Source organism: Mytilus edulis, chromosome 14 (assembly GCF_963676685.1).
Source record: "Mytilus edulis chromosome 14, xbMytEdul2.2, whole genome shotgun sequence".
Classification (NCBI taxonomy): Eukaryota; Metazoa; Mollusca; class Bivalvia; order Mytilida; family Mytilidae; genus Mytilus; species Mytilus edulis.
Genome location: NC_092357.1, coordinates 51,681,552 through 51,702,449, shown reverse-complemented (window position 1 = coordinate 51,702,449; position 20,898 = coordinate 51,681,552). Strand labels below are relative to the sequence as shown.

Here is a 20,898-nt window from a genome sequence, read left to right as displayed (position 1 = left end):
ACTCATCAGTGACGCTCATGTCAAAGTATTTATAAAGCCAAACAAGTACAAAGTTGAAGAGCATTGAGGATCCAAAATTCCAAAAAGTTGTGCCAAATACGGCTAAGGTAATCTTTGCCTGGGATAAGAAAATCCTTAGTTTTTCGAAAAATTCAAAGTTTTGTAAACAGTAAATTCATAAAAATGATCACATTATTGATATTCATGTCAACACCGAAGTGTTGACTACTGGGCTAGTGATACCCTCGGGGACGAAACGTCAACCAGCAGTGGCATCGATCCAGTGGTGTAAATAGTTATCAAAGGTACCAGGATTATAATTTAGTACGTCAGACGCGCGTTTCGTCTACATAAGACTCATCAGTGACGCTAATATAAAAATATTTATAAAGCCAAACAAGTACAAAGTTGAAGAGCATTGAGGATCCAAAATTCCAAAAAGTTGTGCCAAATACGACTAAGGTAATCTTTGCCTGGGATAAAAAAAATCCTTAGTTTTTGAAGTTGCGTTATGCCGTAACTAAACACTATCCAGTCTAAATACTACAGCTTCAACTTTTGGTTTTCTTCCCTGGAATGTTTGAACAAAATATATGATCATCCATAAATTAGGCAAGGATGCCTCTAGTCTTTTGATTTGCGATCGATGCCTTGAAATCTAGGTTATGATTACAAGTTAATTGTATATTCTATAAAGTGACATTTTTCATAACTTCATATTAATACATGATTAAGCCACAGGATACAAATGACCTTAAAAGTAGCATATTTAAATTCAAGCAAAATTATATAATAGATACATGTACTACATATTTTTGTCCTAATGCAACATCGTTTGTAACGTTCATTTTATTTCTATGATGTCACTACTTTTTATGACATCAATACACTATTGATGCTATGAAAACATACGCGCGATCGCAAACGACGTATGACAGATTTTAAATGTATGAATTGAAGTTGTTTTCTGTCAGTTTTTTCAAGACTGGAGTTAACAATATTGTAATTTAGGCTACGACGCAAAAACCCGTCTACCCCAATATCTTATTAATGTCGATTTGAATGGAACTAACTGACGAATGCCAGTAGCACATCATCAAGCTACATGCACTAATTCTATAAAATATAATTATTTCGTTCAGTTTATGTGTCGTGTTGTATGTACCGTTTTAGGTTCAGAGCACTCGTTAGATTAATATGTATAAACGGATAAACCCACGAGCCGTTCAAATGGTTGTCGAAACTATTTTCCAGATTTGTAATCTGATTCAGAAGTACATATACATGTATTTCGGTTTTTAGAAGCTTCTGTAAAAATTGTTTTTTTCATCAATAATTTATGAGCATTATTATTCTAGTTGTGGAAATGATAAAACATTTTGTTTATTGTCGTAAGATGTGTTCTATTTTGCCGAAATAATGCACAACAATTCTCTCATGTACATTTAATGGTAAAGTGCAATTCAAAATAAAATAAGAAATCCGCGTAAATCAAGAATAAAATAACTGTATTCAAATGTTATATTATTTGATAATCAAAGATAAATATTCCTTCGTCACAACCAATCCATAAAAAACCCAGATCTGTTATTGCCAAAGAATTCACAGTTTTATCTTGCACTTCCTCAATATTAAATGTATCTATGAAGTCTCCACTCTGGTCAAGAAGACACACATTATCCAAGTTTTTATTTGAAGGCTTACTTATATTTTGAGAATATATGAGAGTGTTGGCTTGTAAATCACAGATAAATGTATGATGGCATTCCATTTTAAAGATATCATTTCCTGAAAACCTGATTTTCTGTTCACCGTTCCGATTCAGCATGGTTATCGATTTGGTTTCTGGATCAGACACGACAATATCAGAGTTAGAATTTTTTATGACTCGATGTGGATGAGAAAACAAAATTTCATATGTCAGATTTCTTACATCTAGCGTTTCAGAGACTGAATATTTCTTTATGCAATCCACAGAAGCCACACCTATTGATATATCGAACGTCTGAGGATTCTGACAGACAATCAATGTATTATCCAGAATGTCAAATGCCAGTCCGAGGGGAAAAAAGTCGCAGTCGACAAAAGATGATATCTGACAAATAAAAAGTTAATATTAGTCGCTAAATATTACAAAACTATCCATAATCATTTCAAAATTTGTAAAGCACAACTTTAAGATATATTCATCAGCATATTAGAGCTGTGTCGGATAGAAATCGACCTTATGCAAAAGAATATCAATTAATCTGTTATCCTATCTCAGGTTGAAAAAACCTGTATGTAAAGAATGTACCTAAAGTTGATAAAAGAAAGTGAGAAAACAGGCATAATTTCATCTTTTATTTCGGTTTTGAATGTTCCAAAATCCATCAAAGTCTTCTACATGTATATGTATATCTAAAATCAATCAAAGTCTTCTACATGTACATGTATATCTGCACTTGCATAATGTCGATTTCTATTCGAAACAGCTCTTATATGTTGCCTAATTCAATAAAGTGACATTAAAAATGATTGGGATTTACTTACCTATTTTTTTATATTTTAACATGTTCATACTACAATGGATATATAAGATTTATGGTTTTCTTTGTAAATATATTTCAAATTTTATGTCGATAACATGTTTTTTTACATTACATATAGTTTTAGATAGAATACGGTATTGTTCCAAACACTCCTACTATATCCCCGTGTTACATTTATTTATGAAGATAATTGAAATATCCTTCTACTTCTTTGACCTATTTATGGGAAGTTAATATATGTCATCTTTGAACATAATAATTTTCATGTCCGTTTGAGCTGATATTAAAACTAACATTTTCTTTGCAACTGCGTAATATTTAGTAACATACAACTTATAAGTTTGGTTGGTTGCAATGCGTTTGACAAAAAATCATTGCCAATAAACAGACAATATCATTACGATAAGTGATTTTTTATCCGTTTGTCATCTTTTTTCTTGAAATATATCTGATATTGGTTTTAAATATATGGTTATATTAATTATATTTTGATGTTTTAATAATGACTTTAACTGCACCAGATACGCATTTCGACAATAAATGTCTTTTCAATGATGCTCGCGGCCTAAATATTTGATAATCCGAAACTTATTCAAACATCAAACCAGATGAACAAAAAGTTAAGCAATGGAAAACCTCACCAGTATTGTCCAAAGAGGACACATTCCTGACCATATTATATCCGTTTGATGTGAGATTATTCTGGGAAGTAACAGTTATCCTACATTTTCAGCCCAATTTAAAGCTAAGGAGGGGATATGATGAATATAATAGCCATTCCTTCTTGAACATGGTGGTAAAATTTTCATTTACATAAAAATTTCACATATAATTTCAATAGTTCATTCGAATAATTGGACCATACCTCCGAAAAGAAATTGCAGAAACAAAAAGATTTTTTCCAGTTACGCCACTTTGTTCAATAAACAACTAATCCTGTGATTATCCATCGACAAGTTCCCAAAAATTTCTTCCTCAAAGACTAGAGGTTTATATTTCCTGCAGATACATAGATGATTGCAATATGCCATGAATAATTGTTGTTTTAAAACAAGTTTTATTGTAGTGAATACATTCCAAAGAACCATGTTAGACTATTTATAAAAATGTTCAGTAGAGACTCCATTATGTGTTATTGGATTTCAGTTTGGTTTTCGTGGTTTTTGATGATGGTGGCGTTACATGTTTTTTTTAATGAACCTTTTGTATCTTTTCATATTCTTTTTAGTGTTTCTATAACATAGGTTTTCCGGTGTTTCATTTGTCACATATCCGTTTAATATTTTCAATATTCTCGGTATTTTTTTGCAATAAAAAGTATGAACAAATTAACTATTTAAGATGTAACTTATAAACATACCTGGCATAAATTTCTTGTGTCAATTTTAAATATTCGTCTAGTGTCTTTGCAAGAAACGTAGAGAAAACCTTTATTATCATATGTCATATCTTCTCCTTCGAGTCCAATGTATATGGACTCAGTTTCTGATCCCTGGGAATCATACATTCTTATCTTCAAATCGTTTTTACAGATAATCCAACATTTTCCATTTACATTTGGTAGGATAGTCTTTACAGAAGCAGACCTCATTCCATTTATTGTAATTGGAAAATTATAAATAAAAGAAAAAGGATAAAATACTGACTTTTGATGCTGGTGAGACGGTTGTATTTTTGTTACCTTTGTTATCAATCCTTTCATTCTTGTTTTCAAAGTTATCTTAGACTTTTCAGTTTTTGTCAATATCGGAGGATTTTCAGATTTTGTCAATATCGGAGGCTTTTCAGGTGTCGTTTTATCGTGTATTTGTTTGTTCCTTTGTCGTTCAATTTCTTCTATTGTGGAATAATGATCATAGTCTTCTAGATCAACTTCTTTGCATACAGCACCACATTGAACATCATTTGCACCAATATCACTAAATGTACTTTCAAGGGTAGCATAATCAGAATTAATATCTGTGGACATAAAATCTATATTATGTGCCCCGCTTTCATCTGCTAAACTACCACTGTTTTCAACTCGTTTTTTCAGTGATTTAGTAAGTGGCCAATTTTCGTATCGTTTTGGTTTACTGATTTTGGCATACGTGTAGTCTAGTCCTAGACCACTGTCGGGTCTTTCAGATTTCTGGATTTTCGTGTTTGTTGTATTTAACCGTGAAGAAGCTAGTGAAAAGAATTCGTCATTTTCAGTTGTATTGGTAGCTTCAGCAAATTCATCTAAATTGTTGCTGTCCATTTTAATTACGTTTGCATCAGTTCTTCTAGTGATTGGTTTTACAACCGTTGCATATACCGGTTCTTCATTTTTGTAATAGCCTTTCGAATTTAGAGTTTCAGAACACGATGACTCGGTAGTACTTCCTGTTAGGTCAGATGGAACAGACAATTGTGACCGTTTGGATAAATTGTCTACAGATTCATAAAGTTGACTATCTTGTAAAGTTTCAAGAAATGCTTTGTTTTCTTGTGCTCGATCAAGCGAAACTGTTCGAAACTCATCTAAATCTTTTTGAGGATTAGAAAGTTCATAAATACCGTTTTGGAGTGTGTTAAATTTTCTTGTTAAACAATTCCTTCTGATAAACGATGGTTCGTCCTTTTCCAGACTGGGATTAGATCCTTTTTTGTCTCCCATGTGCGTTTGTTTATTTAAAAACGTTTCTGGTCTAGCTAATTCATACAGACTTTCTCCTATATTCATTCTAGATTCTGGTATACCGCTTGATTGCCGTTGATCATTATCTTGTTCTTGATCAAAATCCAATTGAATTAGGAAATCATTTTTCTCAGGAAACTCGTTCGAGCTATTTAACGAATTGATCGTTGTACCTTGAGAATAGGTCCAACATGTTTCTCTTACAAACCCATCACTCAAATCGCTTTCTGACTTTCTTATCGAATTCGAAGGCAACGTTTGTGAAAAGTGCCAATTTGATTCTGATACGAACGATTTATTCCTTGAGGGGTTCATCTCACGGTTGATAAGTGGTTCGTCTTGGTATATATTTGACCTTATCGCTTGTCCTTTTGCAAGGTCTAACCAGAAGTCATCAAGATTGTTGAAGCCTTCACCTACGAAAGGGACCGAAGTAATAGATGGCAAATCATTAACACCGTTATTTACAGTTTGTTGGTTTTCCTCAGATAAAGGTTTAACACATAAAACATTCGGTTCACTTGCTTCATACACAATATGCTTAGTAGAACTGACCGGTTTTGTCAATTGAGAATACGACAGACTTTCAATAGACACATCAGCAGGTACTAACAATTCTTCTCGGTCCTTCTTTGACTGAGCTGATGGTTGATGTAGTTTCGCAATACTCTTAGTGCTAGCACAAACGGTGGGTAAAGGCATGTCAATACCGCTAACTTCTTCATAGTCGGAAATGACGGATGGAATAGTCGGCTCCAATATCAATGCTCCGTAGATTTCGTTAGAGACAGCGAACGAATCACTTTTAATACTGGCATTGCATTTTAACATGTTTAGACTACGATCCTTAATTTGGTTTAGATTTTCGTAGGTTGCCATTATTGTTTTAAATTCGTTTTACGATAAAATATAGAAGAAAATATCAACAACATTCGCAGAATACAGTCAACAACAAACTGACTGAGAATCATGTGTATGTAGGAAGTCCGGGATTAAATATAAAGTTCGTATTAAGATCTTATAGGGATAAACATTTACACATATCCGGTGAATATAAGTATTGTACTTCAGTTAAACAACTTACGAGAATATTCGTTTATAAAGTGGCAACTTAAAGCTAAATAAAAAAGTAGAAAAAAATACCCATATAAATCAAAAAGCAATTTTAACGACGAAGATGTGTTTAATTGCATAAAGTGATTACTTGCCAGCGACAGTATCAACACAATGGGTTTGTAAGTTCTTTTATTTGGGAGAATATAAAATATCTATAAAATAATGAATACATAATTATTGAATAATTTTATGTGATTGGTAATTCATACAAGAAACTCGCATTATCTGATACAAACACACACACATATATATATATACAAATATACAAGTCTAAATTGAAAACAACGTTCAAATCTATGATTGCGTTGGATAAAAACCGCAATTTTTATACGTATGTACGCCAAAAAAGTTTCGTGGTAGAGTTCTAAATACAGCACAAACAACATTTTCCAAAAGACCGAAAAATTGGAGAATATTTTAACAATACGTTTTTGACTTACAGGTCGAACAACTGATGTTCTTAAACCCTGCTGACTGCTATTGACGATTGTCAAATAAACGTATCACCAGATGTAACAAAATACAGCTTAAAAAATATTAATTTAATACCAAACAGAAAAAAGTATCTTGCGGGATAGATTGTATAAGGCAAACATTAGGTACAAAAATGTGTGCACCATATCCAGATTTCAACAATTAATGTCTCTTTAGTGATGTGAGAAATTTAAATCAAACGGTATTTGGAAGGCTATTCAATTTACCTTAATTAAGGATATACTCTTGAATTTTTAGTTGAAATAGGATAAACGGATCATATAAACCCGAAGGAAAATATAATACAAGCCCAAACGGAGAAATATAAACAAGTTTAAATTGAAAACAACGTTCAAACCTATGATCGCGTTAAATAAAAACCGCAATTTTAATACGTGTGCATGTCATTCAAAATTCTTGATACAGGGGTCGAAATACAGCGCAAACAACATTTTCCAAAACACGGAAAAAAGAGAAAAAATATATTTTAACAAAACGCATTTGAGTAATATGTCGAACAACTGATGTTCTTAAACCCTGCTGACTGAAATTGGCGATTGCAAAATAAACGTTTCACCAAATGTCACAAAATGTATTTTAAAAATTATTAACATCAAACAGAAAACAATTAACTTGCGGAAAAGGTGGTATGCCGCAAACATGAGGTGCAACAATCTGTACTCCTTGTCCGGATTTCGACAATTAATGTCTCTTTAGTGATGTTAGGAATCGAAACGGTATTTGGAAGGCCATATAATTTATCTCAATTTAGGATAGAATCTTTATACATATATATATTTACCGTTAAAATATATTATTTATGCAAAATTTACAGAAAATTGTATACCATTTGACCGAAGTGGGATATTCTTTTTATGCTTTTAGACATAACCACACCCAACGGCTTAAGTTTAGTTGTTTAATGGCTGTAACATTTTTTCCTGTCTAGAAATAACTTCAGTATTGTGTTGTTTATGGCATAAATCGCGTAGCGCGTTATCGGTATTTAACATGTATTTCGTATAGACATAAAAAGTACTTATCATTCCTTAAAATTGAATTCTAAATGCCAATATTAAGGAATAATTCATGAATAAATTTGATGACTTCACGGTCAAATGACACAATTATGTCTATGAGCTAATAGACAAAAAACTTAACATACCAGTATCACAAGACAAGCCCCTAACTTGGGACAGGCAAAAAATGAATGTGGCGGAGTAAAAATGTTTTTTTCATCAGCGCTCAAACCTCCGCGACCAACTAGGTCAGTGTAGTTTCCGTACATCACAAATATTAAGTACAAACTGTAAAACTTATTATCGCTATTTAACGAAAATTTCCTTTGATTTTGCTGACTGATAATTTCCTTTCTCAGCGGAATCGAGTGATATCAAAATTATCGCTAAAAATAAAGTAGGCACGTGGCGTTGCTAATGAAATTGACAACGTCGTCATACGTAAAATAACGATAAACAGATTACCAATGGTCATCTCAACTCGACTGCTTTTCTCACTTTCGCCGTACCGGCTCAAGCGAGAAGATCAATCTCATGGAGATGATCAACGATAATCTATAATTTGCAGCTGGTTGAAATCAAAAGATCGGTACGAGACAGAAAAAAACACTGAGATAAAAAAAAACCGGCACACATCACTGAGTAACTGAAAGCTAGTTCAAAGTCAATTACAGTAAATGATGCATGTTCTCCCAGACTAGGATATCTAATAAATTACTACATATTCAGTCTAGCTTGAGTATTTTGGTGTTTTACGTAACGAAGATACCCGATTACCAAGTTGAAAATTTTATTACAATGTCATATCAGAATTGAATTTATGTAAACAAAACAAAATCATCAATTTGAACTTGTCATATAAATGTCTTATCATATTATAAAGCGTTGTGTTATTCAATCAGCTATAAGTCTGATTGTACTGAGAAGCAATTGAGAGAAGAAGAGGAAAGATTAGACAACAGAAACAATTACAAGTTATTTAAAAAGTTCTGTATAATAACATTAATGACACAATTTTTTCTGAACCAGATGCGTATTTCGATTATAAATGTCATTTAAAACAATATCTGCATTTTAATACAAGTACCGACGAATGGACTTGTATGCTAGGTGTATTATCAGTGACTAAAATGCAACCGAAGATTTACTGTGCCAATTTTACTACACCAGACGGTAAGTGGTGATCATGACCTCTAGATATTCTATTTCTATCTTTCGTTATGTGTGTAATTATGATCTTTATGATACCTTCAATGTTTTTAGATAGTATGTGTGGATCCTTGTGGACTTTGATTAATTGTTGAACATCACAGTTATACGGATTTATTTTTCTTAACACCTCAAGATATTGGAATGATTTTTGGTATGTGAGTTAACCATGATGAGTTACAGATCACGTTTAAGTTTCGTTTCACTCCGCTGATTTTGGCCGAAATGACGGGCTTTCGACTTTAATAAATTATTGATAATCGAAGTTCTACGGACTTTTTTCTAAACAGCTTTAGATATAGGGCTGATTTTTGGTATGTGAGTTAACCATGATGAGTTTACAGATCAAGTTTAAGTTTAGTTCCTCTCGGCTGATTTTTACTAAAATTAAGGGTTTACGACTTTGAAAATTGTTGAAAATCACAGTTAAAGGGGTCTCTAAAAACACCGCAAAGGATCTCCTTTGTGCACAAAGGAGCACAACGGAGAACTAAGGACTCAAAGATGTTTTATAAGAGCACAAAGGACCTGAAATTCTCTTTAAAGCATAAAAAATTTAAAATTCCTGAAGAAAAATGTAAAATTTAAAAAGTGCAATAAAAATTGCGATTTTTATAATATACGGTTTAGTGTTATCGTCGGTATCGATTATGGAACCGACTTTGTATCCAGGTTATGTGATAGCTCTTGTATGTGCATTTTCAAATAGTTATGATATGATATGAATGATAAAAACTTCAATTACTATTCTTAATATTTGATTGTTGTAATATTTTTTAAGATAAGAGTCTTTACCATTTTATGAAAATTATTTTTTGTCTCGTTTTTCATCATCAGCTGTTTTCTTATATATGGTTATATGAATTGCTATGACAAAAACATTTCTAAAGTCACAAAGGGAACGGTATGGCAAAAATTCTAAAGGTAGGAAATTCGTTTGAATTAAACTTTGAATTTTTTGAAAAACTAAGGATGTTCTTATCCCAGGAATAGATTACCTTAGCCGTATTTGGCACAACTTTTTGGAATTTTGGGTCCTCAATGCTCTTCAACTTTGTACTTGTTTGGCTTTACAACTATTTTGATCTGAGCGTCACTGATGAGTCTTATGTAGACGAAACGCGCGTCTGGCGTAATAAATTATAATCCTGGTACCTTTGATAACTACTTTAGCTCAAGCATTGTTAAGACTGACATCTGCAAACAATAAACTAAAGATAGGCATCGTTAAACCTGTATATATTATATTAAAATTTGATTGAATGTTATCCCAATTACAATTGTACAATATACAAACTTTGATAACTATTTGCCAATCCGTATTTCATAAATTTCAATATACACTTTGTTTTATTCTGCTCAAAAACAAAGTATGTACCGAAATTATTTTACTTAACGATTCTTAAATTGCTTTAACAGAAACGTTTCTAAGACACAAGGGGAACAGGGTGGGATTTATTCTAAAGATAGGAAATTGTTTGAATTTTTGGCGGTTTTTTTCTCAGAAATTTCAATACACACTTTGTTTTAAATCAAATTTTATTCTACACAAAACCAAAGTATGCTCCGAAATGTTTTAACTGCCGAATAATATTAAAGTTTTTCCAAACTTGTTTCCGAATCCCATATTTGAACTTTATGTATATTGTAATATTTTATCTTGTAATTTTTCATTAATAAATACTGTTTAAACTAAGATAATTGATAAAAATTAAGAATAATTTTTCAATTTCCTTAGCAATGAAATAAAATATAGAATTTAAGATCAATAAAATGCTTTGATAGTAAAAATAATTTTAAACACGGTTTCGTAAATCTTCAACTTTAATACCAATTCAATAAAAATCAATATTTTTTTTCGTAAGAAATCACTTTTTCCCCATTCTATATATTCTATAAACAATTTCAGGTCCTTTGTGCATCTCATCTAAGTCGGCAGACTATCAAAATAATATGGTAGAGTGCACAATACAAGGAGGCTTTAAAACTGAATGTAGAAAAAGGTTACACAAGGTATCGGATGTATCATCAGAACGGAGCAGCAATGTAAATGTATCGGATATTAGATTAGTAACTGTAATAGGAGTTTTCAGAGCTTGATTGTTTATGCTCCAACAATGAGTGTTTTTAATCTGGATACGACCAGTGTAAATGAATGCAGCAATGATGTACAACATCTCTAGTGTTCAATGCTTTAGTTGATAATTTAATGAAGATTTTTTCTTTTTTTCTGAAGTGTTATTGAGTTATTCTTGTTCGCCAAACCAAAGAACTGCATGTGTAATCCATTTCTAGCTAATGGGTTCAATTCAAGGTCACATGAATTCAATGAGGTAGAATTATTCACTTGCCAGTTAATTATTCATTATCGATATTTATAAGCTTATTTTGACATATTCTGAAGTATACTGGCTACTAAAAGCGAATGAGTATTTCACTATTTCACTTTCATTAATGATTAAACATAAAAAAATAACATAATTATTCTTTACTTTTTATATAGCTCGTAGCTAGTGCCACTTTAAACATATGTTCAGAATAATTTATCTTGAATTTTGACTGTAAAATGTGTACAAAAGAATTTAATTAACAAGTGCAAAGCTTTCTAAGAATTGGAGATAAAAGAAAAATCAAAGCATCGCTATAAAAGAAAAAAATAGAAAAGAATGTACGCCGATACTATCTAATGTCAACTAATACATAAGTATCTCCTCGTGAAAAAGAACGAGTTAACAACAATGGAAGTCTTCGAGGGAATTTTTAGCAAACCATAATAAGATATCTCTTATCTCTTCTTGCTTTGAATTTTTTTTATGTTGGTTTATACTTTCTCCATGCATCACTTCATATTGGAGTTCAATAAAAAAAAATCTTATATGTCTTCATATCTTTTACATTATGTTTGGTTCTTTGTCAGGCTGCTGTTTGATACTTTACTCTAAACAAAACCGAGAGCAGACGCTTTGAATGGAACTATGATGATCAAATTCTTGGTTTTATTTCATTGACCGATTTTTCTGAAAAATTACATGTCAATAACTGTGGGACGTAAATGTGAAAGAAAAGGTATGTTTCAAGAAAAAATCAATTACTGCTGATATTAGAATTAGTCTATTCCTATACGGTGTAAATTTAATAGGTTTAGGTTATTATCATTCTTGAAAAACGAAAAAAAAAGAAAATTGCCAATCACGGTTTTTATTTATTGTCAAATAAAACAACTTACCAGACAAAAATTTGCATGTAACTTTGTTACTTGGAAATAAACGAGAGCTAAATGTCACTATAATAGGTACCTTGCCTGGTAGAACATGTTTATCTTTCTTCTGACTACGGTAATTTGTAATTGTATTTGCTGTTAAAAGACTATTGCGAATTGCTTAATTATATGTCTGTCCTTTCTTTGAAATGAACATTCCCCATTTCCATTCTCAATTTTATCGTGATTTTCTATAACTGGAGTTGACATAACATAAACACTCACAGTATTTCTATCTGTACCCAGATACTGTTACACCATATACATGATATAATATTTGATTTCCGTATATTTTGTAGGCGTAGTTCCTTTTTATTTTATTTCTTGTTATTATGATTCCGAATCAATTTAACTTTAAAATTAAGGTCTTACTACAGCTTTTACACATATTGAACACTATAAATGATCCATGCTCCATGAAAGTTGGATAAAGATCAGAGGAACCCTGTCACACGGAAACGTACAATGAAGAACCATTCTATCAACTTTTCAGATTAGGTTGAGGTCTGGAGCTGGCATGTCAGTAACTGTTTGTAGTCCTTTGTTAATTTATGTATTATTGTCATTTTGTTTAGTTTCTTTTGTTACCTATTCTTACATCTGACTCGGATTTTTCTGAAACTAAGGTTTACTGTGCGTATTGTTGTGTGTTTGTTTTTTTCTACGTTGTCTAGAGGTATAAAGGGGGGGAGGGTTGAGATATCAAAAACATATTTAACCCCGTCGCATTTTTGCGCCAGTCTAAGATCAGCAGGCTCAAGCCTTTATTAGTCTTGTATGAATTTTAATTTTAGTTTCTTGTGTATAAATCGGAGTTCGGTATGACGACCACTGAACCAGTGTACTTATTTTTTTGGGGGCCAGCTGAAGGACTTCTTGGGGTTCGGGAGTTTTTCGCTGTGTTGAAGACCCATAATTGATGACCTTCGGCTGGTGTCTGCTCTATGGTCGGGTTGTTTTTTCTTTGACATTGACACATTCCAAATTTCCATTCTCAATTTTAAGACCCCCTAGAAATTAACATATTTGAAAAAAGTCATTTTTTCACAAATTTACATAAATCTAAAAATATATGTTTGGATGAATGCCCTAGCTCGTATACAAAATATTTTCGAATTAATTGAGGCTTTTACAGTTTTTACAATTTATTCTGTTATGTCTTCAACACAAGAAATTTGATGCCTTAATACAATTATGCAAGACAAAATCCCCCAAAATAATATACTGATGATATGTGAATATTTAAAAGATGTTATGGGGCAGATTTCTAATTATTTTGATTTTCGATTCAAGAGGTAACAACGTTGCATTATCGTCCTTTAATATTCGAGATCATCATAAATCAATTAAATTAATGTGTATCAGAACGACAAAAGGTTGCTCAGTCTCGATCGAATATTTGTAGGTTCGATTTATACTTTTTGCGATAATTACTCAAAAGGAGTATGTCCGATAAAGACCGATTTTGGCCTCGCAGTTCAGGTTCGTCTGATTAAAGAATTTGGACACTTTTCAAACACTTAGTCTCTACTTCAGTCGATTTAATTAGTTTATGTGACAGGTTTGAACTGATTTAGTCAGTAAAGACGCTCAAATTCAAGCTTAAATATGAAAACTCTATCAAATATGCCATAATATATCACTTTTCAGATTTTATTTGTCAAAATGACAGTGGCCGCATCCGTGTTCATTCTCAACCTTTATATATATGTTATGTATTATAATCATCAAGCACAACTCATATTTGAATATCAAGAATGAAAACAAATGTGTCCACTTCCATTTCAAACGGAAACCAAAATGCTAAAATTTCGAAGATTTCAGTATTTTAGCATGACTCAACCATGCTAGTATCCAATATATGTGCATTGTATTGTCAAAACAGTCCATAATTATGTAAAAGAAGTATTCTACTTTGCAATAAATATCTCAAAGTTTACATTTAACAATTTTGTAAAACTTCTATATTTTGGGGCCAAAAAGGGGTCTTACTGGGCCTTCTCCTTTTCAAAAAGCATAAAAATTGTAATGTTTAAAAGTAAACACCTTAAATGGACCAGATAGGGTAAAAGCTTCGATTTTGGTCTGTACGAAAATATGACCATGACTTTCGTCAACATTGCGGCGCTAAAGCATCCTGTAGCTTGATCTCTTTAGTTTAAGTGATCTCGAGTAAAATTACAAGACATGTTAAATATATGATAAACTGTTCCTTGCAAAAATAATTCTATGTCATTTGGTCTCTAATAGAAGTCTTATTTGCAATCACAGCTCATCTTATCGTGAATCACACATATATACAAACAAATATTGAAGGGACCTTAAAAATTGTATCAAAGCAGAACGTGAGGTAGGTACTTGCGAGTCACTTGACATTGCGACTGACCAGTATAAAGAAATAACCTCTTTGAGCTCACCAGGTAGCACATATTGTTCATATTCATAAGTCATACATCAGGTTTTTTTTCAATACAACGTTTAAGTTTCTTATGTTTACAACCTATTTTAAATTGTCGAGTCTATGCATTTCTAACACATTCGTGATTGAAGAACATAACAAATTTATTTGTTCAGTGTAAACTATGTTCACTTGTTTGGTTTGTGTTAATATGTCTTTTGATTGAGTTAATGCATGTTCTGTGTGAGCCAAAGCTCCGTGTTGATGACCGTACTTTGACCCATAATGGTTTACTTTTTCAAATTGTGACTTGGTTGGAGAGTTGTCCCTTTGGCATTTACCATATCTTCTTATATCAAGTTATCATTAAAACGGCAGGTGTAACAATTTCTTTTACCTCTCGAGTAATTACTGCTGCATAAAAATTAACATATTTCGGATCTGGAGACAGGGGAGTCAGGTTTTCCGGGTTTGGAGACAGGTGGTAAGATTCTAACAGATTCCACATTTGGAGACGGCGAGTCAGTTTTTCCGGGTTTGGAGACAGGGGATAAGATTCTCACATATTCCGGATCTGAAGACGGGTATCAGGTTTTAACAGATACAGTATCTAGCGACGGCGAGTCAGGTTTTATTTCTATTAAGAAAAATCAACAAAGCAGCAAAATCTTTTACTGGGAAACAGATAATCATAATCTTCAATGAAACACCGTTCAGACGTAAAGTATCACTTATAAGTATAATAAAATACATTTTATATATTACAATAAAATTGTCAATATTTATCAATAATAAGTTCCAAATTACAGTTAATAAATAATGTTTATCAAAGCATCTCGTCATCAGTTTTACTTTGTCGTTACATTTCTCGAATTACAGACATCTGTTGACAGTTACTTAAAATTTACATTTAGAATCATATTCAAAACAGTGTGGTCCTGGCCATTGATTGACGACCTAAATTATCCCATTGACTGGGACAGATTAGGTGAACGTTTGTCTGTAACGACCATTGCTCACTTCTTGCTTATTATAGAATTTAAACTGTGGGGTCACCAAAGGTTCTTAACGCCTTTAATAATAAAATAATTCGAAAAATTATTCAGGAATAACCTTTATGTTTTGATTTATATTATTGATATAAATCAACACATCGTATTATTCCGGATTCGTTTTTCGAATTTTTTTATTTAGGTGTTGAGAACCTTTGGTGACCCCACAGATTCAGTGTCTTTAACAAGAACATATTGAGCAGTGATTGTTACCGACAAACGTTCACCTAATCTGTCCCAGTCAATGGGATAATTTAGGTCGTCAATCAATGGCCAGGACCACACTGTTTTGAATATGATTCTAAATTCATATGAGAAAAAAAACTGTCTTTGTTACAAGCGCTTAACATGCTTAATTGAAATAATGTCAAATGCCGTAGAGTCAATACTCCGTAGCTGAAGTCAGTTTGACACAAACTAACTGCCTCTATTTGTGTATTAGTTTCACAGTTTTGACACAAGCACACAGAGAGGTCTTTGAACAACTTTTCAAGGTAATAAAAACCATGAACACAAGAAACTGGCAATACACAAAATGATGAAGAACTTGCTATACAAACTACATTATTAGGTTGTTTTTGGTCAGAGGGAGAACTATTGTTACAGTAACAAATATGAATCACATTTATTCTCGCATATACTATTATACTGCTTATGGGGTAACGCTAGTCGGACGCATTTTGGAAATTTTAAGTAATTATTCAAATCAATGAAAGTTTTTGACGTGTTTTATTTGAACTGAGTTGTAAGGAATATTAAGAAAAGGAGGATCATCATAAACAATTTTTTTTTATTGAACCATGCATCTGATTAAATATGAAAAAATAGTGACGAGCTACCGATTGATAACCTCCGTACCAGTAGCTTTTCAGTTAATGTACAATCTGACAGATATCCTCCGTATAGCAACTTCTGTTAATGAACGAGTTAACTACTAACCTCCGTACTGCAGTACCATTTCTGTTAATGTAAAGCTAACTACTTACCTCCGTATATGTATTCATGAAAACCAGGCAGGTGTATGGCATCAAAGATCAAACAAAGGTCCAATATAGAATATATCCAAATGCATCTTGTTCGTGCTACATTAGATCTACATTACCGTCTTGTTCGTGCTACATTAGATCTACATTACCGTCTTATTCGTGCTACATAAGATCTACATTACCGTCTTATTCGTGCTACATTAGATCTACATTACAGTCTTGTTCATGTTACATAAGATCTACATTACCGTCTTGTTCGTGCTACATTAGATCTACATTACCGTCTTATTAGTGCTACATAGGATCTACTTTACCGTCTTGTTCGTGCTACATTAGATCTATATTACCGTCTTGTTCGTGCTACATTATACCTACATAACCGTCTTGTTCGTGCGACATTGGATCTACATTACCGTCCTGTTCGTGCTACATTAAATCTATATTACCGTCTTGTTCATGCTACATTAGATCTACATTACCGTCCTGTTCGTGCTACATTGGATTTAAATTACCGTCTTGTTCGTGCTACATTAGATCTACATAGCCGTCTTGTTCATGCTGCATTGGATTAACATTACCGTCTTGTTCGTGATACATGGGATCTACATTCATTTACAGTCTTGTGCGTGCTACATTAGATCTACATTACCGTCCTGTTCGTGCTACATTATATCTACATTACCGTTTGTTCGTGCTACATTGGATTTACATTACCGTCTTGTTCGTGCTACATTTTATCTACATAACCGTCTTGTTCGTGCTAAATTAAACTTACATTTTGCATCTCGTGCATGCTAAGTTAGATTTACAATACCGTCCTGTTCGATTTACATTTGATCTACATTACCATTTTGTTCGTGCTTCTTTTGATCTACATTACTGTCTTGTTCATGCTGCATTGGATTAACATTACCGTCTTGTTAGTGATACATGGGATCTACATTAATTTACAGTCTTGTGCGTGCTACATAAGATCTACATTACCGTCCTGTTCGTGCTACATTATATCTACATTACCGTCTTGTTCGTGCTACATTGGATTTACATTACCGTCTTGTTCGTGCTACATTTTATCTACATAACCGTCTTGTTCGTGCTAAATTAAACTTACATTTTGCATCTCGTGCATGCTAAGTTAGATTTACAATACCGTCCTGTTCGATTTACATTTGATCTACATTACCATTTTGTTCGTGCTTCTTTTGATCTACATTACTGTCTTGTTCGTGCTACATTGAATTTACATCACCGTCCTGCTCGTGCTACATTAGATCTACATAACTGTTTTGTTCGTGCTACATTGGATCTATATTACCGTTTTGTTTGTGCTACATTAGATCTTCATTACAGTTTTGTTCGTGCTACATAAGATCTACATTACCTTCCTGTTCGTGCTACATTAGATCGACATTACCGTCCTGGTCGTGCTGCATTTGATATACATTACCATTGTGTTCGTGCTTCACAAGATCTACATTACCGTCCTGTTCGTGCTACATTAGATATGCATTGCCGTCCTGTTCGTGCTACATTATATATTCATCACCGTCCTGCTCGTGCTACATTAGATCTACATAACCGTTTTGTTCGTGCTACATTAGATCTATATTACCGTTTTGTTTGTGCTACATTAGATCAACATTACCGTCCTGTTCGTGCTACATTAGATGACATTACCGTCCTGTTCGTGCTGCATTTGATTTACATTACCATTGTGTTCGTGCTACATAAGATCTACATTACCGTCTTGTTCGTGCTACATTATATCTACATTACCGTCTTGTTCGTGCTACATAAGATCTTCATCACCGTCCTGTTCGTGCGACATTATATCTACATTACCGTCTTGTTCGTGCTACATACGATCTACATTACCGTTTTGTTCTTGCTTTATTGGATTTACATTTCCGTCTTGTTTTTGCTACATTAGATCTTCATTACCATCTTGTGCATGCTAAGTTAGATCTACATTACCGTCCTGTTCGTGCTACATTTGATCTACATTACCGTCTTGTTCGTGCTACATGGGATCTACATTACCGTTTTGTTTGTGCTACATTAGATCTTCATAACCGTCTTGTGTGTGCTACATTGGATTTACATCATCGTCTTGTTTGTGCTACATTGGATCGTCATTACCGTTTTGTTCGTGCTACATTGGATCTATATTACCGTCTTGTTTGTGCTAGATGAGATCTTCATTACCGTCTTGTTCGTGCTACATTAGATCTTCTTTACAGTCTTGTTCGTGCTACATACGATCTACATTACCGTCTTGTTCGTGCTACATACGATCTACATTACCGTCTTGTTCGTGCGACATTGGATCTACATTACCGTCTTGTTCGTGCTACATTATATCTATATTACCGTCCTGTTCGTGCTACATTAGATCTACATTACCGTTTTGTTCGTGCTACATTATATCTACATTACCGTCTTGTTCGTGCTACATTAGATTGACATTACCGTCCTTTTCGTGCTGCATTTGATCTACATTACCGTCTTGTTTGTGCTACATTAGATCTTCATTACAGTCTTGTTCGTGCTACATAAAATCTACATTACCGTCTTGTTCGTGCGACATTGGATCTACATTACCGTCCTGTTTGTGCTACATTATATCTATATTACCGTCCTGCTCGTGCTACATTAGATCGACATTACCCTCCTGTTCGTGCTGCATTTGATTTACATTACCAATGTGTTCGTGCTACATTAGATCTTCACTACCGTCTTGTTTGTGCTACATTAGATCTTCATCACAGTCTTGTTCGTGCTACATAAGATCTACATTACCGTCTTGTTCGTGCGACATTGGATCTACATTACCGTCCTGTTCGTGCTACATTATATCTACATTACCGTCCTGCTCGTGCTACATTAGATCGACATTACCCTCCTGTTCGTGCTGCATTTGATTTACATAACCATTGTGTTCGTGCTACATTAGATCTACATTACCGTCTTGTGCGTGCTACATTAGATCTACATGAACGTCCTGTTCGTGTTGCATTGGATTTACATTACCATTGTGTTCGTGCTACATGATATATTACCATCTTACATCGGATGAAGCTGAACATCTTGGTCTTGCTACATGTATATTTGAATAAATTCAATATTTTGTGAGTACTACATTAGATCATCATAACCCTTTTGCGGCAGCAATGGAACTAATCCAGGAGGAATAAATATATTTGTTGAACCAAAGTTTATATTTATTTTAATGGACACCAGAGTAAAAAAAACAAAAATACCGAACTCCGAGGAAAATTCAAAACGGAAAGTCCATAATCAAATGGCAAAATCAGAAGCGCTTACACATAACGAATGGATAACAACTTTCATACCTGACTACAGACAGTACAAAACAACATTGCAAGGTGTGGCTTTTACAAGTAACAAGGGAAAACAAGCATAAAGTATATTGTTAATATTATGCGCTAGGTACTTCATAAGTTTTTAATCATGTAAATCGGTAAATAATATACCTTATTCGCGGCGCACAATTGTAACTCCATATTTAAAGTTGTTATTGCATGCTAAAGAGAATATAGAACTATAACAACGTCTTTAGCTATGTTTTGAACAAGTTAAACTGGAACGGTAATTATATACAACATCACATTACTGTAGAATAACAATGACTGAAGCATACAACATCGGAGACATACTGGCAGCTCACTCGCTATACTTTTGTATTAGACTTTAATTATCTGAGTTAATTTGCATATAAATTACATGACAGTCAAACTAGTGCCAGTAATAAGTTAAGACAGATAATGGGAGAACAATGTGTTTTAAACGACGCCATTAGTCTGATTTAAGGATAGTTTAAAGCCAATACAATTCACGTAACTGCTTCCGCTTGGATGCCCTTATCAAGTTCATTCAGACAAGCCTCTTATCAAGCTGACAAAATTAACGCTGTCGTAAGACCCAACACTCATATCATAGACAGTCAATTTGTCAAGATATTTTTGGGTTAAATCAGTTAAACTTATCTTGGTCTATCAAGATCATTTACTTTTGTGTCTGCCCTTTTTCACACGAATAGTATTATTTATAAATCTCTGAATAACCTTTAGAATTTCAATTGAAAAATTGTTATTCCAAACCAAAGAAAATCCTTAATTCTAATTAAATTTATGAAATACCACCATTTATAAATGAAGTGATATATCAATAA

At 33.1% G+C, this 20,898-nt stretch overlaps 1 protein-coding gene across 1 annotated transcript; it reads right to left on the bottom strand.

The window, feature by feature from the left end:
• Window positions 1-1,430: 1,430 nt before the first annotated feature.
• Window positions 1,431-6,225, bottom strand: LOC139503516 (uncharacterized). Its single transcript, XM_071293307.1, has 2 exons — window positions 3,892-6,225; window positions 1,431-2,095 (listed from the first exon to the last, which is right to left on the bottom strand). Exons 1-2 carry the CDS (start codon window positions 6,070-6,072, stop codon window positions 1,520-1,522), a joined length of 2,757 nt encoding a protein of 918 aa, XP_071149408.1. The 5' UTR covers window positions 6,073-6,225; the 3' UTR covers window positions 1,431-1,519.
• Window positions 6,226-20,898: the final 14,673 nt, after the last annotated feature.

Bases quoted from the DNA above. Each gene is read 5' to 3' on its own strand.
- LOC139503516 (XM_071293307.1), bottom strand. From the start codon at position 6,072: ATGGCAACCTACGAAAATCTAAACCAAATTAAGGATCGTAGTCTAAAC. The intron at 2,096-3,891 runs GTATGTTTATAA...TTTATTTGTCAG, and splicing joins ACACAAGAAATTTATGCCAG to ATATCATCTTTTGTCGACTG.